Source organism: Poecilia mexicana, unplaced genomic scaffold, assembly GCF_051168715.1.
Source record: "Poecilia mexicana isolate PSO_F unplaced genomic scaffold, ASM5116871v1 scaffold_4, whole genome shotgun sequence".
In the NCBI taxonomy this organism is placed as follows: domain Eukaryota; kingdom Metazoa; phylum Chordata; class Actinopteri; order Cyprinodontiformes; family Poeciliidae; genus Poecilia; species Poecilia mexicana.
The window spans coordinates 31,383,770-31,410,171 of NW_028263373.1; the positions used below are offsets into that span (position 1 = coordinate 31,383,770).

At 39.6% G+C, this 26,402-nt stretch overlaps 1 protein-coding gene across 1 annotated transcript; it reads left to right on the plus strand.

Moving 5' to 3' along the window:
* Positions 1 to 5,392: 5,392 nt before the first annotated feature.
* On the plus strand, positions 5,393 to 26,402 carry LOC106909341 (desmoglein-2.1-like). Its single transcript, XM_088005204.1, has 14 exons — positions 5,393 to 5,540; positions 10,063 to 10,179; positions 13,365 to 13,520; positions 14,433 to 14,577; positions 14,761 to 14,915; positions 15,639 to 15,773; positions 16,180 to 16,362; positions 17,380 to 17,837; positions 17,929 to 18,071; positions 20,078 to 20,299; positions 21,776 to 22,018; positions 22,938 to 23,068; positions 23,257 to 23,529; positions 24,404 to 26,402. The coding sequence occupies exons 1-14, from the start codon at positions 5,496 to 5,498 to the stop codon at positions 25,463 to 25,465; spliced, it is 3,468 nt and encodes a 1,155-aa protein (XP_087861330.1). The 5' UTR covers positions 5,393 to 5,495; the 3' UTR covers positions 25,466 to 26,402.

Here is a 26,402-nt window from a genome sequence, read left to right on the forward strand (position 1 = left end):
CGGAACTTAAAGGGTGCTGTCAGTTTGACCCGCCAAAATAAAATACGGGTTTCTTATTTTGTGCAGGTTACATGATCACAATATTCTCTTAGAACAGCTTGAACATGTAGGGACCAAGGGAACAGGACTAGGCTGGTTTAAATCATCTGTCCAGTTTGTTCATGTAAACGACATATCTTCTTCACACTCCAGAGTTACTTGTGGAGTAACTCAGGACAAATTCTCTTCATATATATATATATATATATATATATATATATATATATATATATATATATATATATATATATATATATATATGGGCTACTGGAACAAGACGGAAATGGGCGAGAGACGAAAACATGGATCTGTTGGAATGCTACTACTCAAGTAACCCTAGTCAGAGGGGTTACATGCAAAGACTGAGGGTGGAATGGTTACTTCGACACCCACAGTCTACAATGACTGCCAAACAACTAGTAGCTCAGTGCTCCAACATCCGCAAACGGCAACTGCTATCACAACTTGAGATTGACGAGGTACAACACAAATGCTACGGCAAAAGGGAGGAGCCCAAAGGTAAGGTCAGGGGGGAGTTAACTACTCCCCACCCCGAGACTGGGTATGCAGCCCCAGTAATGAACGAACTATCAAAGCTGAACAAGACAGCAACTGACCTGAGAGAGAGAATCGTGGCCCGAATGAACACCAGGCAACCCCGACGCCAATTACAACGGCTGAGTGAAGTACCATCAGAAAGTCTCATTCAAGATGTGAATGCAGCATTGAGAACAATCCCTACCAACACCATAACAGAAACCAATGAGCTGATATACAACTCAGCATCAGTGATCCTTGAAATGCTTGGCTATAAGAGCAACCATGAGACCCAATATCCATCATGGAAAAGACGGTTAGAGGCTAAGATCAAGATAACAAGGAGGGAAGTGAGCCAGCTGTCAGAGCTCCTAAGGGGTGCAATGAAAAGATCAGTACCCAAGAAGTACAGCCAGATGCCCATACCTGAAGCACTCGAAACTGCCAAACAAAGACTCCAAGCCTTGGCCAGCCGCCTAAAGAGATACACAAGAGAGAATGAAGCCAGGAGGATTAACCGGCTCTTCTCCACCCAACCAGCTAAAGTGTACTCTCAATGGCAGGGTACTAACAACAGAGCAGACCCACCAAGGCTGGAGACTGAACAATACTGGAAAGGCATATGGGAAAGGGAGGCGTCCCACAACAGCAATGCACAGTGGCTAACCTCTCTACGAGAGGACCACAGCAACCTCCCTGAACAAGCCCCAGTAACCATCACTGTGGCAAATGTCCAAGAAAGAGTCTCAGGTATGAAAAACTGGACAGCACCAGGGCCTGACATGATCCATGCCTACTGGCTAAAGAAACTCACTGCCCTCCATGAGCGACTGGCAGCTCAACTGAACCAGCTGCTACAAAATGGGACTCACCCTGAATGGTTAACTGAAGGGCGTACAATCCTGATCCAGAAGGACCCCTCAAAGGGTTCAGTCCCATCCAACTATCGGCCTATAACCTGTCTCTCTACAACATGGAAGCTCAAGTCAGGCATCATAGCGGCTAAGATAAGCGGACACATGGATAAATACATGAGCACGGCACAGAAGGGCATCGGCATAAATAGTAGAGGAGCCAAACACCAACTCCTTGTAGACCACACAGTCGCCCGAGACTGCAAAACCCGACACACCAACCTGTGCACCGCTTGGATTGATTACCAGAAAGCATATGACTCAATGCCACACACCTGGATCATTGAATGCTTAGAAATGTACAACATCAATAGGACTCTAAGAGCCTTCATTGCAAACTCGATGGGGCTGTGGAAAACCACCCTTGAAGCCAACTGCAAACCGCTTGCACAAGTGTCCATCAAATGTGGCATATACCAAGGAGATGCTCTGTCCCCACTGCTGTTCTGCATAGGTCTGAACCCCCTCAGCCAAATCATCAACAAGACTGGCTACGGATACCGACTTAAGAATGGGGCCACAATCAGTCACCTCCTCTACATGGATGACATCAAGCTGTACGCCAAGAGCGAGCGAGACATCGACTCACTGATCCACACCACCAGGATCTACAGCACAGACATTGGGATGTCATTCGGACTAGAGAAATGTGGCCGGATGGTTACAAAGAGAGGGAAGGTCGTCCACACAGAAGGGGTATCACTCCCAGAAGGAACAATAGCAGACATAGAGCACAGCTACAAGTACCTGGGAATACAGCAAGCAAATGGCAACATCGATGAGGTCACAAGGAAAGGAGCCACAGCCAAATACCTCCAACGAATAAGGCAAGTCCTGAGAAGCCAGCTCAATGGCAAGAACAAGATCCGTGCAATAAACAGCTATGCCTTGCCAGTAATCAGATACCCTGCCGGAATAATTAGCTGGCCAATGGAAGAGATGAAGGCCACGGATGTTAAGACTCGGAAGCTACTAACCATGCATGGAGGGTTCCACCCCAAATCCAGCATCCTGAGACTGTACACGAGCCGTAAGGAAGGAGGCAGAGGACTAGTGAGTGTGAGAGCCACTGTCCAGGATGAGACATCCAAGATCCATAAATACATCAAGGACAAAGCCTCAACGGACGATGTGCTCAACGAATGTCTCAGGCAATGGGGAACAGAGGACAAGGTGCTGGAGGAACCATCATGGGAGGACAAGCCCCTACATGGGATGTACCATCGACAAATAACTGAAGTGGCTGATATCAGGAAATCCTACCAATGGCTGGAGAAAGCTGGACTCAAGGACAGCACAGAGGCCCTCATCCTGGCCGCCCAGGAACAGGCCCTGAACACCAGAGCAATAGAGGCTCAGATCTACCACACCAGACAAGACCCAAGGTGTAGGTTGTGCAAGGAGGCCTCTGAGACAGTCCAGCACATAACAGCAGGGTGCAAGATGCTGGCAGGGAAAGCGTACATGGAACGACATAACCAAGTGGCGGGCATAGTATACAGGAACATCTGTGCAGAATATGGACTGGAAGCCCCGAGATCAAAGTGGGGAACACCCCCAAAGGTGGTGGAGAATGACCGAGCTAAGATCCTGTGGGACTTCCAGATCCAGACAGACAAGATGGTAATGGCGAACCAACCGGACATTGTGGTGGTGGATAAAGAACAGAGGAAAGCCGTTGTGGTGGATGTAGCAATACCAAGTGACCACAACATCAGGAAAAAGGAGCATGAGAAACTGGAGAAATACCAGGGCCTCAGAGAGGAACTGGAGAAGGCCTGGAAGGTGAAGACCACAGTGGTGCCTGTGGTCATCGGGGCCCTCGGGGCAGTCACCCCCAAACTGGAGCAGTGGCTCAAACAGATCCCAGGAACAACATCAGACATCTCAGTCCAGAAATGTGCACAGCCAAGATACTGCGCAGAACCCTCAAGCTCCCAGGCCTCTGGTAGAGGACCCGAGCTCAGAGGATGAAAGAGACCACCCACAGAGGGTGAGAGGGGAATTTTTTTTTTTTTTATAAAATATGCTTCAAATTGTAAACATCATCAGACAGCATGGGATAAATTCTCATTGTTATGCTGATGACACTCAGATTACAGGTTACACGCATGTAATCTGGACATTAAAATATGGACACTAAACTTTCTCCTTTTAAATTCTGACAAGACATAAGTTGTTTTTGGACCAGAGCCTCTGAAAAAGAATCTTCTTAGTCACTTGATCTGGATGGCATTAAATTGACATGGCATTTTGACTAAGCCATGTCATTTAACTCACATATTTTGCAAATTTCTAGGATTTGCTTTTGTTCATCTCCAAAATATTGCTAAACTTAAAAATATCCTGTCCAGGAGTGATGCTGAAACACTAGTCTATAAATTTGTTACAGCAAGGCTGGACTACTGTAGTTCTTTGCTATCAGGAAATCCACAAAATACAAATAAAAGGATGTAGCTAATTCAAAATGCTGTAGCAAGAGTTCTGATGAAAATTAAAACGAGAGATCATATTTGTCCTATCTTAGCTTCTCTCCATTGCCTTATTAAATCCAGAAAATAATTTAAAATTCTCCTTCTCATATATTAATGTTTTATGTGGTATGAGTCTGACCTGTAACCGGGGGTTGGAACCCCTGCTTTGTCTGGTGGTGTCAGGGCTTAGAAGCCTTGGCCCTGTCAGACTGCCTCAGGGCAGCTGTGGCTACAATCCAGTAGCTTACCATCATTAGTATGTGAACATGTGGGTGAATGGGTATTATGAAGCACTTTGGGGTCCTTTGGACTTGATAAAGAACTATACAAGTACATGCTATTTATCATCTGAAGGAGCCTTATGTATAAATGCTGCTTGGCCTTAATAAAATGACTCAGTTGTGGGTCAGTTATATCATGAGGATGCCTTCAGTGAGGGTCTCCCTTTGGGAGTTTTCCTGGAATATTCCATTTGGGGAGACACAGAACCAGGTCCAGAGCTCGCTCCAGAGTTAACTTATCCTTTCTGGTCTGGGATTTCCCAGTGTGTTGCTGGGAGAGGGTTGTCTGAATCTAACTCCTGGAACTGTTATCCTAGGGACCTGATCTCAAATTAGAAGAGGACAACGCATGAATGAATTGAAGAAATTTGGCAAAGCTATATGTTAGTAATGTAAATTATATGGTTTAATGTCTTGCTGTTTAAGGTTCTGTAGTATTAATATTTTGATAATTTTATGAGTATAAACAATACTCAAGTATTTTTAAATTATGAAGTTATAGTCTATTATTTGGGAACAAGGTGGGGCTACTGGCCAGGGGACATATTGAAAATACCACATTCAAACCCACTGATGATTACCTAGACCACCAAGACTGGCTGCAGTCCAGGGGCCCAACATGTTTCCTATTAAGGCCCTGTTTGTCGTATTACAGTCATTCAGCACAGCTTCAAGAAACTAACTATATTTTTGCTCTTCTGTTGCTTTTGCTTTTACTGCAGCATATTACTGCAGCGACAGAATGGATGGATGGATGGATGGATGGATGGATGGATGGATAGATAGATAGATAGATGCCTCCGTTTAGAAAAAAAAGTAACTGAAAAAGAAATGTTGGAAAGTTGAAACAAAGGTTATTTTTCATGTGTTAATATAACAATGAGTAACCTGGTTTATCACAGTTGAGATTAAAACAAAACGAGAGTTGCTAAGGTGACTCATTCTCTCTAGGAGCCCAGTTTTGGCCCCAGGCTGTTAATAAAATTCTGTGTGAGCCTGTCTGTCTGGGAATCTGCAATCAGCAGACTTCTGGAGAAGTCATGAAACGGCATGTTTGTTGTTCTCTCACGCCAGGATCAGGTAACCCCACACCTACCTTAGCTTGAGTGGGGGCGTGGAAACCTTTTGGCACGGTGTGAAATCTCCCTTCCAGTTAAAGTGTCCTTCCTTAACCTGATCGGACCAGACGAACAACAAGCGCGAGCGGACTCTGTGGGCTTACTGGAACCATTGGACTCCTTCCAGTTATCATGATTCGACTGTCCCGGTCATCGTTGGTGTTATTTTTGTTTGGGGTGAGTTCAGATGTATTATGTGTATTTTAGAGTTACCTTGTAAAATCAAAAACCCTGTTTTTCTCAGGTAGAAACCTACGGCTTTAATTTACATCGCGCGCAAAGGGCGTTGGTCTGTATCAACACCCCACACTCTGACGTGCTAAAGAAACTAATCGAAAAAAATCCCAAAAAACTGCTGACAGTCCTAAAATCTGATGAGCTGGCATGAGCTGATTTACAGAACGATGGGTTCATTATTATCTTCACTTTACGAAGTATTGGGGCCATAAAAATAGATTAATGAAATGAGAATAAATTCGTAATAATATGGGAATAAAGTCATATTTCGAAAGTAAAGCCAACATTAAGAGAATGAAGTCGCAATTATCTGAACAGTGATAATATGACCAGAATACAGTAGTTTTATTTAGTATAAAAACTAAATAAAAACGCACTTTGGCGACCCCAAAGTGCGTTTTTATTTAGTTTTTATTCTCATACAATATTATGACTTCGTTCTTGTAATATTATTGCTTTATTCAAGCACGTGTTTATTTTCGTAATTTTATGACTTTGATCTCATAATTTTATGTTTTTATTGTCTTACTATTACTAATTACTATTACTTAGGTTCAAGCTTCTTGAAGTGTGAGAGACATTTTCAGGATCAGGCCATGTTCTGTAACTGCAAGTGGCCAGCATTTAATTAAATGTTTCTATCTGTTGCATTGCCTTTAAGCAACATCCTATAATAAATAAAAATGTGTTGATATTTGTAATTTTGGTCTCAGAAAAATAGATTAATTGCAGAACAGAAACTTTGATGACGCCAAATCAAAGACAAAAATGTAGTTATAATGTAAAAAGTTCATCCCTCAAGCTATGTTTTTCACATTAGAATGTCATGATCATGTTCCCACAGTATAACAAAATAGTCCTGGAACCTTCAAAAGATTTTCTTTTTCATGTTTCTTTCTGGCTTCAACTGTCTGGTTCTACTGTCAACAATGCTGCGTTTCCATTGTGTCATGACAAGACATATCATATAGCAACCAGACCTGGCTTCTATGGCAAGCTCTTGTAATGATATTACACCAGTTAGTTGACTAGCAAAATAAAATTTAAAAAATGGTGAAATTTTATTTGACGTGAAATTTCACCAACTAGCATTTGTTTTCTACAGTTTAGTTAGACTCAATTCATTTTATTTTATAGTGCTAATTCACAACACAAGGCACTTTACAAAAAGAGTCGGTTCAGTCCAGTCATACAGAGATTCCAAGCCAAGTCAGTAAATTAAAATTTAACAAGTGTCTCTAAAAGGGGACCTAAGTGCCCAGCACAGTCGGTCAATGTTTGTTTTTGCACAGACCCTTCAAAGTCCACAAGACACCTGCCACTGCAGTATACATCGTGGTGTTTTATCATTTGTGTGGATTATAACAGTGTAGTAAACACAGTAATCATGGAACAATTATTACGAGTTCAGAGCAGGAGGAAATAATTATCAACGAGCTTGAACATCTCATTTTATTTTCCATGTAGCTAAAAATGCCAAACAACGGAAGTATTCAGTAGAATGTTTGCCTGCTGCATTGGACCAGAACCAAGCAAGGAGAGTTGAGAGCTTTCCTAACAACCATGACTGTTAGGATTTATTGTAAAGTAATATTGTATGTATAGCTGAATTGGAATTAGGGCTGTTCTATTAAATGCGTGGAAATAACATGCCGTGCTATAAGCAAACTGAATTGAATTCAGTTCAGTTTAATTTAACTGATTTTAACCATTGGCAGCATGGCTGTTATAGCTACAATAAATGCTTTATTACAGAATGAAATAAACAATAGAAACAATTAGAGATGTGCCGATCAGGTTTTTTCCAGCCGATTCCGATTCCGATCACCCATGAGGGCGGATCCCGGCCGATCACCGATACCGATCATATAATTATTATTTTTGTTTTAATCATAAGCACTACCGGTTACATTATGTGGAAAAAGGAATCATAAATTAGGAATCATTAGACAAAAACTTGTTTTTAATAACTTTTTCCAAGAACAAAACAAAACAGGTATTGTGCAAATTGTACTGCTATCGGTAATACCATCTTTAACAGATTGATAACATATGGAGGCTCTGAAGAGGCTAAATAATGCAAAGAGCCAAAATAAAACCTCTCAACATTGCCAAAAAAAATCAAGTATAAAACTTAGCATTCAAAGGCAAAAACAGGTTCCTTACAATAAACAATCCAGAGTTACTGAATGAAAACTTCCTGATAGCATGGCGGCTAGCTGGTTACTGCTAGCTCTGATTGGCTGTTTCTGACTGAGCGGAGTAATTATGCAGAACAGGGAGGAGATCGATTATTTTTTTAGAGATTATCTGTCTCATGTTAGGACAACGAAAGTTTTAATACGTATGTAAAATGTATTTTTTAAGTTAGATGCTGCAGCTTTAAGCAGAGGTTCGGTGAGACTCACTACCAGGTGGAACAGAAGCGAAGCTCCGTCTGTGAAATATTACTACCTGTAGCGTAGCAGCGGTTCAACAGTGAGAGCAGAACCAGCGTCTGACTTCGCAGCTCGAAGACTTAAATCATTTTAAAGGTTATTTGTTTAGCTTTCTGACCGTCATGCTAATCCGGGTGATTGTTTGTAGCTGTGCGCTGCTTTACCTGCTATGTGATCCTCCATATGTCTTTTTTACTGCAGTGAATGTAGCCAAACTCCTCACTTATTAGATAAGTATTATCTAATATTAGATTCGTCGTGTTGATGCATTTTGACGTGCGTCACCCCACGTGCTTAGGATTTGTTGCTGCGCGTTTGCGCAGTGTGAAGGAAAGAGGAGACCAGCTGCACAGGCAGGCTGCGAAATGAGATGCAGGTGATCAGTTTGTGTGATCGGCAACAAGAGATCGTGATTGGCGATCACCGATCATACACTTTTCACGGAAATCGGCCGATTATGATCGGTGGCCGGTCGATCGGCACACCTCTAGAAACAAAGTCAGACAATATTAATATTCAAAGAAACCAAGAGTCAGTTTAGGGCTTGTAGTATTTTGAATTGACAGCAGGGATGGTTTATTCTAACCAAATCCTTGTGTAAAGCACATAGATCTCAGTGCTTTAGACATGGAATGCAATTTAAATTCAGAAATAGTTCATTAATCCCAAACTGAAATTGATCGTTGTTTTACATTTTCTAAGTTTCTTCAATTAATTGTTGTATAGATGCTGATGGTTGTGGGCAGGAAGCGCTATATCTTCCATAGCGCTTACTATTACAGGAGATCTGAAGAAGCGCCTAACAGAAGACTCTGTTGTTATATGAGAGTTTCGTGGTCAGGGCTGTCCCTAATGTTCTTTTTACACTCGTTGGTTTGTAACATCTGGGACTATAAGAAATATTTACTTCTACATGAGCACTCATGGTACTTTTTCACAGGCTGTGTTTGTTCTGAGTCTTCCTTATTCAGAAGTCAGAGTCATTGAATGATGTGGTCTTGAACACTGATCAAGAGGTCTGTGGCTGGAACGTCACATGCTGCACCTCTCTGGAGAGGGAATGGTTTGTGGAGCAAGCTACCTGAATGTTCCAGGTCTTTGTTATAGAAAGCCATCCAGTGGAGTCTGCCATAATTGCTATTCAAAATGTTCTGAGTGGATTTGCTTTCAGTGAGCCTTTCTCAGCCATTTCCATTGTCATTGTTCCAGTCTCAGCTTTGCTTCTATTAGCTAATCAACATGAATCATAGCCACTTGTTGATGAGAATCATAAAGTCGAGTTAACATCCTGGCCGACAAAATTTCATTCAGTATGCAAGGACTTTTTAAAATCTTGCGCAGACGCCCTGCCTCGGGTCAGAGCAGACTTTACCTGCTGAGAAGGCTGAGGTCTTTTTTCCCGCAGTGGGTGCTGCTGAGGACCTTCTTTGGCTCTATGGTGGCTTCAGCCATCTACTACAATGTAGCATGTTGCAGCAGCAAAAACATGTTATCTACAGCCAAGAGGAAGCAGTTAAAAAAAACTCACCAGAAAGGCCAGTGCCATTCTAGGATACAATCCAGTGCAGGTGATGGAAAACAAGAAAGGCAAAAAACTTTACATAGCACCTTCCAGTCAAAGGCAACTCAAAGTGCTAATACATAACACAGAAGAACTTTAGTGGAAAATAACATTATTGGTGGACAATGTCTCCCATCCCATGCATGAAGCTGTTGCTGAACTGGAGATCTTCTTCAGTGACAAACTGCGACATCCTAGGAGTGTAAGGATTGCTACTGTAGATCCTTTCCCTCAGAAGCCATTGACTTTCTAACCATCACTTCTCCCAGCAAACTCACATACCTCCTGTTATTTGCATTTTTCCCTGGTGAAGTGCACCAACAAGTCCAGGCAGTATCATTCTGAGCTGTCAGTACTGTATAAGCAAAAAAAAAAAAGCTCTAAAGAAAGAGGAAAAAGTTAAAAACCCATCGTTTTTTTTTGTTGGAAATGATTAATTGCTGGATTTTTCTTCTGTTCACAGATTCAGGCTGTTGTTGTGGTAAGAACTCATCTGTTGCGTTATAAAAGAGAGTGGGTTCTCCCTCCAGTACCTTTGACGGAAAATCAAGACTACACTCAAAAGGAATTTATTGCCAAGGTAAGAGACTCAAACATACCTCACTGATTCAGACATTTTGGTGTATCATGAGAGAATCACAGGTAAATTAGATTGATTTATGTTGCTTTTGTTTTTTTTTTGTTTAAGTTATAATGAATATTTTGTCTGGAAAGACAGAACAAGCACTGCTGCTGAGTGGACAGTGGTCTATTTTCAGCAGGTACAGCCAGGGGTGAAAGTAGGCGGGTACGGTAGGGTACTGTACCCCTAAAAGATTTAGCGGGGTACGCAGTACCTGCAAGAGAGGGGAGCGGCTGTCCCCCCCAAAATTCCAGAATTGTCCCCCCCAAAAAAATATTTCAAGAAACGTTTGCATTTAAATAATATCAATATGAAAAGGCAAAAGAAACACAGAATTAAATACATTTGCCATTTATCTCAGAAAAAAAAAAAAATTTTTAGCTCCCCCCCCCCTACCATTATTGGAACAATGGTTCAATCCAAAGTGTATGAGGAGCAACAGCAGAGCTGTGGGTTTGAGGTACCAAACCCACCAGTTTCATATGCGCATTCACTGAACCCTTCTGTAGTGATAAATAAAATATGATTTTTTTTCCTCCAAATTCAAGACATAGGGGTGACCCAAGATCACTAGACTCTCAGAGTCTAGTTGGGTCACCCCAAGATCACCAAGTCTTCTTAAAAGGTAGAGTCTCTGAGAACAGTTCTTAAAGATATAGTCAGTGTTTTCAGCAAAGTTGAGCTGACTGTCCAGGAATGACCCAAGGTATTTAAAATTTGCCACAGTTTCAACAAGTTGGCCATCGAGAGAAACTGGAACCACTTTAAGGTATTGTTTAGACCAATTAATTAGCTCTACATTCTTAAGAGAATGAAAAATTAATAATAAATAATAAAGACTGTGGTATTCTGATTTAGTAATGTAATTATATTAGTTGTGTTACCACCCCCACGCCACTAGAGGCAGTAGCAGGCCCGAAAAGATGCGACTAAGGAGCAGATTTAGAAGTACACCGAAAACTACAGAATTTGGTAAAAACGTTGAGCTTTGCTGGATTGCATGGATTTGAACTTATGTCTTTATTTATAAAGACACAAGTTCAAATCCATGCTGAGAGTGGAGCTCCTTCAATCACTGCTCCTCCGCAGCACTGATTGGCTAAGCAATGTAACGTGATCCTCTGCAGCAAGTGATGGCAAAGCGGGGCGTCATTACGACTTTACATAAGTGTGTCTTTACCTCCGCGGCAGAGGCTCCGCCGAACCCCTGGGGTTCGATCAAACTCAGGTTAAGATCCACTGCGCTAAAGTGAGGAGTTAGCTGTTAGCTGTGGCTGTGCAGTACAAACAAAAACCTTCCAGTAAGTAAATACTTAAAGCAAAAGACATGTATACAATTTTTTTGTGCATTCACTGCTCAATAAGAAGAAACATATTCACAATAAACATCAGACTGCAGTTTGTTATTTTATTACTTTGGCTGAATCTTGATAAGCTGCCTCATTAGCAAAACTGCTACACTGCTTTCATAGACTTAAGCTTTTTTGTCAAAGGTATCACAAATCTATGAGAGGCCCCATGGGCCAAAACTTACAAACTCTCTTACACTCACAGTCAAACTCTCTTACAACGTAAGTTAACTTAAAATTTCAGTTTCTGATTGGACCCCAGGCAGGAGTAGGCGGGTTTTCACGGACATAAAAATAGCTGAGCGGCAGCAACTCACAGAGGCAACTAATATTTTAAATGACATCGTTAGCGCTCCAAAAGTAATGTCAGCATTATCAGAAGTGTTTAGGAGCCGACAGCCAGCATCGGAAACCCCATCTATCAGTGGGATAAAGCTAGCCGTCTCTTCAGAAATGGCAGTAAAGCCAGCACTATATTTTAACGTGCGCGACAGCACAAGTTATGGCGCTCTCTTTTCAAAATAAAAGCGGATCTCCAGTTTATATTTGATTCACACATCAAGTTTCTCTCTGGCGGCTATAACAGGCTAAAGCTTTGTGTTAATTAACCCTCTATGGCATGACTTTTTATTTTTTGGGGGAAAAAAATATTTTCCTGCATTCTTTGGGAGCTTGTTGGTCCCTAATTACATATCAATCATAAAATTGGACCCTGACACCTCCAGGAACCGGATTTGGGTTTGTTGCCTCAGGGCAACATTACACTACAAGGGGTCTAAAACGCCAAGTTTTCTACAGTGATTATAAGAAATGAAATAGAAATCAAACAAAAACTATATTCATAAAAAAAACTTTTTTTTGACAAAAATAAATCAGACATGGTTCCAACTCACCAAATATAAAATAAACAACTAACTTTCATTAATGAATGGTACATTTGCGCAAATTACTAAAACAAGCATTTGTGTGTTTGTACATGTGTATGTTTGGCAGAGTTAGAATCACTAAGGATGTTGAAATCAGTCTTATTCCCTATTATATGTTAAACATCAGGAAGGAATTCCTTGCTGATGGAAAAAAAGTGTATATCACATTTTTGGCACTTGATTATTGGCGTACCTGGGAATCACCATCTGTTTATCTGATTATCTATGGGTTGTAGTGACCAGATTCACATCAGTGACAGGACTTAGGGCTGCAGGTTCTTTTTTTAAGAGTTTGTAGTTCTGATTTTTTTTGGTAGAATTTGAGCCAAGCAAAGGATAACATTTCCACCAGCTCCCATATCTGGTAGATTTGACCCTGTGTAGATTTTCAAGTTGTGAGGAACACCATCTGCACCAGCCATATGAAGTACCCTGCAGACCCGTATATTTGGGTTTAGCAGGTATTGCTTCAGTCTTTGCCTGCCTTGGACTTCATGACAACTGTCATAAACATTCATAAAGACTTCTTCATGTTCATGACAGTGTCATGTCAGTCTTATCTACACCCCTTCAAATAAAGTGTTACCAGCTACCCAGCATTTATTGCTTCGCAAAAATTTAATCAGCACAGAAACTCCAAACACACAAAGAAATAGTTATAATAGTACCCCCAAAAATTTAAAACTACTTTCGCCCCTGGGTACAGCCATCAGGTGAACACAATGTCTTTCCTGACTCAAATCAGTCAGTGACTGAGCTGGGTGAAAGGGTAGATACTAGGTCAAGTTTGCTCCTGCTGTATTAACATGCAGAGCCATTTGTTCTGCTTTTCAGCGCAGTGAAATCATTGAGTCTGCTTCTGTTTCAGATCCGATCAGACCGACAGATTGGAACAAATGTTATTTACTCCTTAGAGGGTATCGGCGCAAACCAGCCTCCTTTTCATGTGTTTGTGGTTGACCCTCATAATGGAAATGTTCGAGTGACCAGGAAGCTTGACAGGGAGGAGATTCCCCTATACAAAGTAAGTTTTCAGCTGTAATTGAAATAATCTGTGTGAAATGTGAACAAAAAAACTTACATGATTTCCAGATACAGTACAATAAGAGATAATAAGGCTCCAATCTGGCTCAGCTTTAACTGAACTATTTACCCTCATTACATGCACTGGTATTCCCACATAACATAGATGGCACATGATTCGTTTTAGAATTAAAGTTTGTATTTTATACTGAGATTGTGTTTGGGGCTTGAATGACCTGAGCGCTTAGAATTGCAGTCGATCTGAAGAAGCGTCTGACAGAGCATGATTGTTAAGATGTCTCTGAGCTTCTGGAACAATATACAGAAAAATCATGAATATTATCACTTTTCAGCTTTCATTTTTTCATATGGTGTCCCATTTGAGAGGATCAATTTAGGAATGTTTTCTAACATGACAGTAAAAAAAATAGATGAATAAAAAGTGACACCTTTTTATACTTGCTTATTTAAATATATTCTAGTGGGCTGTAAATTTACACATTTTCACCTTATCTGCTCAAAAGTTTCAGCCAACAGATTTGACCATAAATAGAAAACTGTCTCTTTTTAAAGTTTTGAGGGAGCATTTTAATGCAGCAGCTTGTCTGTTGAAACAGTTCGGCTGTCAGTGCACAAAGAGTTTTGACACATAAAAAGTGAAGGAGCTGTGTTCACCGCCACCACTCCCACAGCTGCTTCGGTGAGACAGCACTGCCCCCTGAACATGTACAACTGCAAGGAAATCAACTAAATATTGTGCACCCTCTGCAGAACACACACATTACATCACATCACATTGTTTCCTCTCATTTGTGAACGTGGAAGTTCTGGAACAGGGAACTGATTTCAACTCTGAATATCTCCGTTTTCTAAGTATGACAAATACAACAAGACTCTGATTCATCTGTTTTAGCTCGCTGGTTTTGCTAAATTCCCAAATGGCACTGAAGCAGAGGCAAAAATTGACCTGCAAATTAAGGTTGTAGATGAGAACGACAACGGTCCGACATTTGAGTCATCGGTGCTGACAGCTGAGGTGGACGAGCGTAGTCCTATAGGTCAGTATGGTACATATAAAAACTCATAAAACAATAAAAATGCAAATTGGAAATGGAAAAATCATCCACTTTTGAATCAATGTTTTAAATCCATTTTAAATGTATTGGTCAACTTTTGTACTAAATATTATCAAAAGTAACCATTTTCTTCCACTTTGGTTTCATTTAAAACTGTTTTTACAGGGACTTCAGTAATCACAATTAGCGCCACTGATAAAGATGAAGACGGAACGCCTCATACTAAGATCGCCTACTACATCATAGGGCAGGAACCTCGTGATTGGTTCAGGATGGACAAAGATGGCACAATCTATGTCAAAAATAACTTGGACAGAGAAGTATGAACTCCACCAACAGCTGCCTTTGTTTCTTGTTATTTTGATATTTTACAGGTGTGGTGTGTATGTTTGTGTGTGTGGTAAACATAATAGACTTTTAGCAGGGGAAATGTATTTGTTTCAAAATCTAAGACTTTATGGTTAGTACCAGAACAGCTGCTTTGATACAGGAAAACATTTCCCTGATTGCTGCATTGACCAGGGGTCAGTCTCAGAAGGTCTGCCATCGCCTCTTTGGTTCTGTTGGACAACTTTCTGCAGCTGATTCCATAAATTTTCACATAACGTTTGTTTAATTTGTGAACGACTTCACATGTCACAAAAGTTTTTTTTCCTTGTGTCCCACTTGACACAAGTGTTTAGTACCAGAACTAAACAAAGTGAGACAGTGTTTAGTTTCTATGCCCCTCACATCTAGAGCCAACTTCCTCTAAAGCCTGAGATGTGCAGAAACTGTCGGTACCATTAAACTGTCGGTACCATTAAACTGTCGGTACCATTAAACTGTCGGTACCATTGAATCAGAACTGAAAACATTTTGTTTACAAAACCATTTGATCAGAGTGTCTCACTGATGAGCTGTTGGCTTGAGTGCTGATGATTTATGACTAAATTTGGATTTTTTTTGTATAGCACTTCGGATTACCATGTGCATACATGGTGCTATAAAAATAAACTCACCTTTGATTTGTTAGTGTAACAAAAAATCTTTTTTTTTTTCAGGAAGAAAAAACAGTCCTGCTGACAGTGACTGGTCGAGATATGGACGGTGCACCACAGGGACACATTGCAACAGCCACTGTCACTATCAACATTCGGGATGTGAATGACAATCCCCCAACTTTGGAAAGCGAAGCAGTAAATATTTCATTAAGTTTTTATCATTTATATTGGAGCAGTTAGAACATGTTGCTATTGAGGCTTTCAGATATTATAATTGTTGTGGACTGGACAGCAGTATTGATGTTACTGCCTCTATGTGCTTCAGTAACAAAATATTTCCTTCCTTAGTGTCAGACTTCTTACAGGTGGGACCATGACCACCTTCTTCCTGTTAGTTGTTGGGTTCACTCTAAGAACATGATGATGATTTTTGATATTATAGGACAGTTATTTGTTATCAAGCATCTTCCGTGACAATAACTGAAAATCTAAGCCAACATTTTCTGGTCACATATTCAAGTCAAAGAATTTCTGATGAAAAAATTTTCTGTTTAAATAAATATTACTGGAGAAAAACATGTTTTACTGTTTTTTTTAACAGTATGAAGGAGACATTGAAGAGAACACATTTGGTGTTGAGGTGATGAGGATCAAAGCAAATGATCTGGACATTGATCAGGACAACTGGGAAGCTGTTTTTGAAATCGTCCAAGGCAATGAAGATGGATATTTCAGCATAAAAACTGATCCTAACACCAACGAGGGTATCCTGTTTCTTGAAAAGGTATTATACATTTTTTTACCCAGAGGATAAACGTCAAATAACGTTGGCCTTTGGTTAAGGCCAAAATTATTCATAACCCTGAGGAATTAAAAGTATTTTTTTATTTGACTGGGATGTTTTTTGTGAATGGAAAGAACTTTAGTGTTTTGGAGTAACCCAGCCAGAGTCCAGACATGAAGCTAATAGAGAACCTGGAGGGAGCTGAAGGCTTGGAGGGCTAATAAAGATTTTATTGCCTTATTAGCCACCTTTTATAGGCGTATATAAATTATTTTTTAAGATACTTTTTTCATAAAATGTCAATATCTATATTGATATTCTATTTACATTGTTTTTGGATTATGGTCTCGTTTCCTGTCAAGGACAAACTTATTTGTTGAATGAAAATAATATTTTACCCAAATTTGCTAGTTGTATAAATAATTTTGGGCATAACTAAAAATGCCCATAATAATGTTTCATTCACGAATATGAATCCCTTCCCAAGACAAACACAAATTCCTGAGTCACTGCAACATGTCACCATTTATAGCACACACTCTGATACATTTGACAAACATGTCATGCTGCCATGTTTGTCTCTAAACTGAGTATATTTCTATATGTTAATGGTAAAACAATTGAGTAATCACATAACTACTTTTGTTTTCTACTAAGTCACTTTTATTTCTCCCAAAGACAAAATTAATGATGTATTTGAAACATAATTTCTCTAAATGTAGCTACCAAAAGAAGCCTTATTCTGCATGTCACATGTGTCTATATCCAGTTCATTAAAGCCGGTCAGTCACTGATCAGATTACAGTAACTGTGTTTGCAAAAGAAAATCCTGTTTGTATTGAGTGACTGTTGAACAGAAGCTTAATTTCTTACACAAATACTAATGCACATAGATTATAAAGAATTATAACTGTATAGTCTCAACTGACAAGAAAAACATAGTTTATCCACGCATGCAGTGAATCACACTGTAAATAGTGTTTTAACTAAGTTTCTATTTTTCTGTTCCTTTTTCAGCCTGTTGACTTTGAGGATGTAAAAGATATGAATCTAGGGCTAGCAGTGCGGAACAAGGCTCCACTGGTTGATGGGTCTGGTTCAGCTGGTGGAGCTAATATAGGTTTTGGAGGAGGAGCCGGTGGTTCCGGTGGTGCCGGTGGGTCCAGCGGTGCCAGTGGGTCCAGCGGTGCCAGTGGTGCCATTGGTGCCAGTGGTGCCAGTGGTGCCATTGGTGCCAGTGGTGCCAGTGGTGCCAGTGGTGCCAGTGGTGCTAGCGGGACTGGTGGTGCCTGGGGTAGCAAATTTAAAACCTATCCAATAAAAATCAACGTAAAAAACCAACCAGAAGGACCACATTTTGAACCCAAAGTCAAACCTATCCCCATCAAGGAGGGAACGCCCATCGACGTAAATAAAGTGATTGCCAGTTATCCTGCAATTGATAAAGATACTGGGAAACCAGCAGAGGATGTCAAGTCAGTGTATAAACAAACACAAAGCTTATAAATTTGAAATTACAGCTTCAGTTTTTATGGACTCAAAATTTTCTCTGTTTATGATGCATAGATATTTAAAAGGCTCAGACCCTCAGAACTGGCTCAGCATTGACCCCAAGACAGCTGACATCAAACTGAACAAGATGCCTGACAGGGAGTCCCCATTCCTGATCAATGGGGTGTACATGGCTGAAATACTTTGCATCACTGAAGGTACTGTTTTATTACTTAAGGTTTATCATATTGGGACACAATTAAAGAACTAAGTAGGAATGCCAGAATATACCTGTTCCCTTGCTCCTTTAAATTGAGATGAGAAAAATATCTAATTATTAAATATCTACCCACTGTAAGTTTAAATTGTCATGGTGAAGTTAATCGCAGGCTGCACAGTGGCGCAGTTGGTAGAGCTGTTGCCTTGCAGCAAGAAGAAGGTTCTGGGTTTGATTCCCAGCCTGGGGTCTTTCTGCATGGAGTTTGCATCTTCTCCCTGTGCATGGTGGGTTTTCTTCAGGTACTGACTGTGGGAGGAAGCCACAGTCAGAGTACAAAAGCAACATAAACCCCTAGCCCACTTCCTCTGCTGCCATTTTGAAAACTACAGGCAGACTACTATTCTAAAACAGTGCAGAAAATCAATATCATTGTTCACAACTTCTCTTTCTGACCAACAAACCTCCACCAGTGTTTTTAGGGTAAACAAATTAAAAACTCCAATAGCAGAAAAGAGTTGATTCAGTTGTCTGATAAACCTGCTGCAGCCAGGTTTATGAGACAAGATAAAAGATCACAAAATAAGATATTAATTAATAAGGATTTTAAAGAGAGGCATCCACATTTAGTTACTTTTATATTATTTTTATAATTCGCTTTGTAAATTATAAATGAAAAAAAGGTTGGTTGCTAAATGACATGTTTACACACTCAGTGAGGTACTAATGGTAATAATAGACAGCAGAAAGGTGTGTTTAACTACAACTCTGCTTCCTCGTCTGGACCCTGGGTTAATAGTTTTATAGTAGAGAATTGTTTGAATTGTTTGCATTGTGTCATTAACTTCCCACCAATCCCTCATATCGAGTGTACATGTACCCACAGTGGAGTAGAAAAACTCTGTTTGACAGGAAGAAACCTCCTGCAGAACCAGAACCAGAACCTGGTTCAGTGAGCATCCATCTGCCACAACCGACTGGAGCTTTGAGAAGACAGAGGAGAAACACAAAATGAACACAAGAGCTGATGCAGGAGGATTCCTCTCTAGTGTCATCGTTTTAGTTTAGTATTTTGTAAACACTTTTTATTTTAGACCTAATGGTTCAGCTCTAGGTCAGCTAATGATCTCTTTCATTCCTACCTTCTTCTGCTGATTTTGTTGCCAATATGTGCTAATAAATAAATTTAACATCCATCCATTTTCCATACACCCTTGTCCCTAGCGGGGTCAGGTGGGTTGCTGGTGTCCATCTCCAGCTAACATTCCGGGTGAGAGGCGGGGTCACCCTGGACAGGTCGCCAGTCCGTCACAGGGCAACACTGAGAGACAGGACAAACAACCATACACACACACTCACACCTAGGGAGAATTTAGAGAGACCAATTAACCTGACAGTCATGTTTTTGGACTGTGGGAGGAAGCTGGAGTACCCAGAGAGAACCCACCATGCACAGGGAGAACATGCAAACTCCATGCAGAAAGACCCCGGGCTGGGAATCAAACCCACGACCTTCTTGCTGCAAGGCAACAGCTCTACATACTGTGCCACTGTGCAGCCCTAAATTTAACATGTAATGTGTTTTTGTTCTTTGTTTTTTGCAAGATCCACATAATCAGCAAAAAAGTAAATGGTGAAATCTTCAAACATTTATAACTGACAGTATCATTTGTCTGTGTGCTTAAGATAAATAAAGGTAAATAAGTCAAAAACACTATACATACATGTTGTGGTTCTATTTTACTAACTAAAGATTCTAACATTGTGTCTTGTTGTTCTTCAGACTCCATTTACTTCTCTGAAAAAATAAATAAATAAATAAATAAAATAAAAAAACAGAATCAGGAAACACTACAATGCCAATAAATAAACACATTGGAAATGTTGCTTTAGTGTGAAAAAATATGTCATTATTTAAAGGACAAAGACTCTCATTAACTGTGGTACCGAGAAAAAGGGACAAACTAATACTTTTAATGGTTAAATATTTTTGCTTTATCATTACAGGGATGCCAAGTAAAACAGCGACTGGTACGGTAGCCATCCAGGTGGAGGATCTCAATGACCACTGCCCCACGCTGACCAGTAACTTTATACCTATGTGCAAATCCAACAAGAGGATCATTGTTAATGCCAAAGATGAAGATGCATTTCCTAATGGCCCACCTTTTAAGTTTTCCATTTACCCTGGGAGCACATCAGTAGATTGGAAAATGAGGCCTTACAATGGTAAGATAATACATGAAGCTATATAATTTGTGAACAAAATTTGAATCCTGCAAATATGAATAAAAATCACTTCACGTCATGTTTTTATAAATTTATGTTCCCCATTTCAGGACTTTCAGAAAAGTATCAACATAGAAATGATGTTTTTCATGAGTGACATCTTCTCAACTGCCAGTAGTAGGATTAGGGCTTTGACAAAAAAAGACTGCAGGGATTACATGTTGGCATTGTTGAAAACAAAGTAACATAATTTCATATATTTGAATGCTGAATTATGACGTAGATGATAAATACTAAAGAGAAAAGGCTGCAGGTGGTGTATAATGTAGTCAGTGTGTTCACAGTAAGTTCCCAATCCTTTTACCACCTTTGTGCCCAGACTTTTGTCTAAACACACATATCTATGTGTGTTTTCATGATTACAGACAAATAAACACACAAATATCAGACAGATGTGTCTGATAACAAATCTGTTAGGGTGATGGCAAGGAGGCCTCCCAACCTCAAAGCTCATTACTGTGTGCTTTATTTTTAATAGTTACAGTAAGGAATTAATAATTTAATAGTTAATAATAGTAAGGATTTAATAGTTTTAACAATTTGATTGCTGTAGTGGCGATAAAGATTTTTTCTATTGATTATGAAAGGCTTTTTTTTAAACTGATCCTCTGTTTCCAGAGTTGTATTATTTATTAAGAGCTCATGTCTCATTTGCAATCAGAAACAAACATCTGTTTTGAAAGATCATTTTGAACCTATATTAGCCAGAGGTATTAATCATTTGGGTTGAACTTTACAGACTTTCTGTTACTGAGACAATAAGCTCAATTCCCTAACATGTTTTTGTCGACATCCTTCTTGACTTTTTCTCTTTAAATGGGTTTGGAGACTCTCAGATGCATCACTGCAAATGATCCTTTTTAGTCCCACTTTTTCCTTGAGAGGCAGGTTCTTTGTTAACTCAATTAAAATAGACTTTATTACCTTCTAAGTTATTTTTAAAAAAAATATGCTAAAAAAAGCTATGCATTTAACATGTGTAACTGACTGCAGCTGAACTTTGGCAAATGGGAAGACAAATTGTATTTAAAACAATGTTTGAAATTTGACTTTGTGTGTCAGAAATACACTGCTCAAAAAAATAAAGGGAACACTCAAATAACGCATCCTAGATCTGAATGAATGAAATATTCTCATTTAATACTTTGTTCTGTACAAAGTTGAATGTGCTGACAACAAAATCACACAAAAATCATCAATGGAAATCAAATTTATTAACCAATGGAGGCCTGGATTTGGAGCCACACACAAAATTAAAGTGAAATGTTCCCTTTATTTTTTTTGAGCAGTATATAATAACTCATTAACTAAATGTTCTTCAAATGTATGTGTCTGTTAGGCTCTTTGTACTTGACTAAAGGTAAATTAGAATATGAAAGTTTTAATAATGCATGTGAAATATGTTGTATTTGACAGATACTGCAGTACTTCTGACGACATCTGATGAGTTGCATTATTCCCACAACGTTCTGATGCTTGTGGTGGAAGACCAACAGAAACTCACCTGTCCAAATCCACAAAAACTGACAGTCTTTACCTGTGACTGTACGGAAACAGGTGACTGTTCAGTCAAAGGAGGCATGAAACTGATGAAGCCAAAAACAGCATTAGGACCTGCAGGCATTGGACTTCTTTTTCTGGGACTTTTGGCTGTACTATGTGAGTGTAACTCAGTACTTATATCATCGAAGGACTGATGACAAGCTTTGGCCTTGCTTAAGAGGCACGTGTGAGATGATCAGAGAGAACTCACACTGCTTAGCTCTAATTAGCTCTGAGCTGAAGAAACTTCATGAAGTCAAGTTTTTTATGTAGCTCCTTTCTCATGTAAAAATCCCATGGTGCTTCAAAAAGACAAGGCATGAAAATGAAAACATGATTGAGAAAACAAAAACAAATGAAATGATAAAAATAATTCTATTCAATGTCAGTGTCAGTTTATTTATAATGAACTTTAGAAACTGCTATGAAAATGCTGTGTAGTGTTCATAAAACCACAGATAACACATACGAATAATAACACAAATTAAAACAGACAGAACAAGTAAATTACAATGTCAGGCCTCATGTAAATGCCAAAGAATAAAAATGAGTTTTAAGGAGTGATTTGAAGTGTTCAAGACTATGTGCAGATCTAATGTTGAAGGGTAAGTAGGAGCAGTGATGGCGAATGCCTGGTCTCCTCTGCTTTTCAGCCTGGTATTCATGATCATTTGAATAAAGCAAATCTTACATTGTGTATTATCAGGTAGAGCATCTGGCAAACTGTTGAAACAGTTTAGAACTAGCTGATCTGATGACATTACCTGCAGTGTCAGCAACAGCTGATGTAAGAATGTATATATTTGGAAAAATAACACTGGTGAACCCGCTTAAGTAAGATAGAGGAAAACTTAATGCTAACTGTTGGATATGTGCACTGCTGAGACTACACCTCACAGTACCATGTCCTGGGTTACACCATCTGTTGTTGACAGCTCTTGTATCATAGGAAAGCCTGGCAGAGAGATGCTGAAGTCAGGGACATGAACATACTGTTGGTATACTCTTAATTGAATGATATATTTTTGTCTTTCAGTCATTCCCTGTTTCATAATGCTGGTCCAGTGTCGGAGTACGTCAGGCTATAGTGACATCTTTGCTAAGATCCCTATTGAAACAAAACAATATCTCATGACATACAACACTGAGGGCCAAGGACAACCATCGGTGAGACAAACATGTTTACAAGCTTGACTTGACGTTTGAGACAAATACTAGGTACTTGTTGTACCTAGTATTTGTTTGCTTTCAAAAGACATTTATTGGAAAGTTGTATATTGAGCTTCTGACCTAATTTGACAAAAATATATAAAGATTTTGTGCTAAAAAAAAAATGCGTCTTTGACCCTTTATAGGAAACTGCTTACAATAATCTTCAAAGTCAAAAATCTGACTTGGGCTTTTTACAAATGGTACCAAGTCCAGCTTATGGAATGGAGCAGTCTGTTGCTGCCGTTTACCAAGCTGCTTCAAGTGAGTACAGAGACGGAGGGTTAGGGATGTCTTATTGGGAGAAAAGTGGCTCTCACATTGAGTCTGAAGGTGGACAGTCAAGAGGAGGAGCTGCAACAGAATGTTTCAATGACATGGTGCTTTCAGACAGCTTCCTGAAAGGATACTACAACAAGGTGAGAAATCAATGTTCACAGAAATATTAAATCATTTGCATTTCAGCAGGACAAATGTAAGGCAAAAATCTGCAATCCTTCCTGTTCATGGTCCAACATTTGCTGCTCTTGCAATACTAATTTTTCCCATCATATAAGTACTGAGTGCAACTCAGTACTTACATCATTGAATGGTACCTCTGTGCCTTACAGATGTTTTTCTGTAAGGTACAGTTGAGAGGCATCTTCATATGTGCGGTGCAATGTTTTGTACATGGCCTCAAAAACAGCATTTGTTATAATAATCAGGTTGAGCTTAGTGATTTGATACCATGTCAAGTATTTGTTTTTTATTCTTTAATACATCCTTTAATCAAATACATAAAAGTAAGGTAAACATAATAATGATCCACATGTTCTGAAAGTCAGATATTAGACCTGGGAATACTAAATTCCTCTTAACAGTGTTGCAGTTTTAGATCAGGAGGATCTTCTAATCAGAGTAACTATTAAGAAAGCTTTTAGCAGTGTCCTCTTTTTATTTGTCCAAAGCGTAAAGGCACCGATTAAGTGACAATTATAAAGTAGTTATGCAAGAGGGTGTAGGCTGGGATCATCAGACCTTTCAATGTAGAATTCCTGGAGTTTCTCTTCACTTTTTAAATTAAAATTATTTGAATACTTCTCATTCTTTTAATGCTGGTAAAATCTGAATTGACATTATGCTTTTTTTTAACCATGCTACCTATACACATTTGTCATTACAGTTCCATCCTCCAAGCATTTCTCTCTCTCTCTCTCTCTCTTTCTCTCTCTCTCTCTCTCTCTTATTAGAGGGTTTGTTTTTCACTTTTAATATGAATGTGAAAACAAATAAACTCTTAATTTCCTACAGCATACCAGTGGAGATGAGAAGATTGTGCAAAAAGATCACATGTTGGTGTTTGACTATGAAGGCACTGGCTCCTCTGCTGGCTCCGTTGGCTGCTGCAGCAATTTGCAACAAGACTATGACCTGGAGTTCCTCAATAATCTTGGACCAAGCTTTAAAACACTTGCTGAGATATGTGGAGGTAAAATAGTCCAAACAGAGACAACACAGGTGGACACTCCTCTACCTAATCCTTCTGTAAATAACATTCAAGTGTCAGTACCAAAGTTGGTGACAAGCCAAGAGATGTCCTTGCCATCCAGAGTGCAGCCGGCTAAGTCCACAACTGCTCAGACTTTAATCAGTAAAACTAGTAAAACAACTGAGCAAGCTAAAATAAGGGAGAGCAAGGCCACAGTGAGGGAAGGGATGACCTCAGTGCAAACAGAAAAGGCACAGAACCAGATGCTAGTTGTAAACCAACAGCAACCTGTCTATTTCACCACTGCACCCATGCTGCAGCCCATACAATATGTTGTTCAGCAGCCACTTCAGAATGCCATGATACTAGCAGAAACATCTGGCCCTAACCTTCAGCACATGGTAATGGTTAATGGCACTGACTTTGGCTCATCCCAGGGAGTTATTGTTCAAGGCCAAACAATGATGCATAGTGCCCAACCCCAGAGCCTTGGGGCAGTTCTGGTAGACAGCAATGGGATACAAGGAACCACTGGCAACATGGTCCACACAGGAAACTTCTCTGGCGCCCAAAATATGATGGTTGTTGAAGGCCAGGTCCCTGTAGGAACAGTGAAAGTATTAAATGGGAATGAGGCTAGCCTCATTCAAGGTGGAACAATGCTAAATGAGCTGTCAGGATGTCAGACAATGATGAAGATTGGGGAGTCAGGCAGCATAGGGCAGCAGCTTCAGGATGGAAGAGGTGTCTTCCAAACAGCTGAAGTCTCTGGGGTTCAAAAAGTTCATGACCTCAGTGCTGGGGAGTCCAGCAGCTCTAAGAGTCGCACCTCTTCCAACACACTCAGGACAACCTGTACTATTCATAAAACTATTGTGCAGTAGTCAGGAGACCTAAGATATAATGCCTGTAAGGTGGTCAACAGACAAATAGGGTATGGTCTATGGTGATGGGAGCTCATGTAAGGTGTGTGTTAAGGTCAAAAGCTGTACTGCAGTTAGTATTTGAGTCTATGAGTCTATGTAGCTAAAATACCATAATCTTTGTTCTGGCATAACCTCTAAATTTTCACTACCTAAATTACTATACAGTTGTAGTTAAAAGACATCATTAGAAGGTTCTACCATTGCACTCAACTTCTCCTGACCTAAATTAAATGGAACCATTAGAGGTACCTGTATTGGTAAGGCCTCATTCAAGGTGGTACAATACCTGTTAACCTTTACATCTATAAAAACAAAATCAAAAGACAAACCTTTGTATTTTAAATCTTGCACCATTATTGCATAGCTAACAGTAACAGTGATGGGAATTCTCTTTTGTATGATGCTGAAAGACAAAACGCCAATCCCATCTGGTTTATTCCAATATGTAGAGCACATTGTATTCATTTGCTGCAATTACTGGCTTGTGTTTTTGTTAGCTTAATGCTGTCTGGGACATCTTATCTGTCTACAAATATCCATGCTGTGTTTCTGTAGCTCAAGACTGGTCAAGGGATTAAATAACTGTCTTACACACTCACTCATACACTCACACTCGCTCACTCAGATGGGGTGGATTTTTTTCATTAAGAACACATTTTGTCTGGTTTCAGATTTATGCTTTATGTTTATTACCATTTAGTACCATTCTGTTAGTTGGTTAAATTCTTTTTCTTATTAAACAGTCTAAATGCTGGAATTAGGGGTGTTCCTCTTATGGTTATAATGTGTTTATTAATGTTGAGACTTCAAATAAAGAAATATACGCTTGTCATGTCTGTAAACATTGGATGCAGCAAAAGAACAAGTTTGATAATAAAGATATTTTACTGTTCAA

What these genes read in the sequence shown, in the direction of transcription:
- LOC106909341 (XM_088005204.1), top strand. Translation starts at nt 5,496, where the DNA reads ATGATTCGACTGTCCCGGTCATCGTTGGTGTTATTTTTGTTTGGG. An exon ending in TGGTGTTATTTTTGTTTGGG is followed by an intron (nt 5,541 to 10,062) that starts GTGAGTTCAGAT and finishes TTCTGTTCACAG; the next exon opens with ATTCAGGCTGTTGTTGTGGT. An exon ending in AAACCAGCAGAGGATGTCAA is followed by an intron (nt 17,838 to 17,928) that starts GTCAGTGTATAA and finishes TATGATGCATAG; the next exon opens with ATATTTAAAAGGCTCAGACC.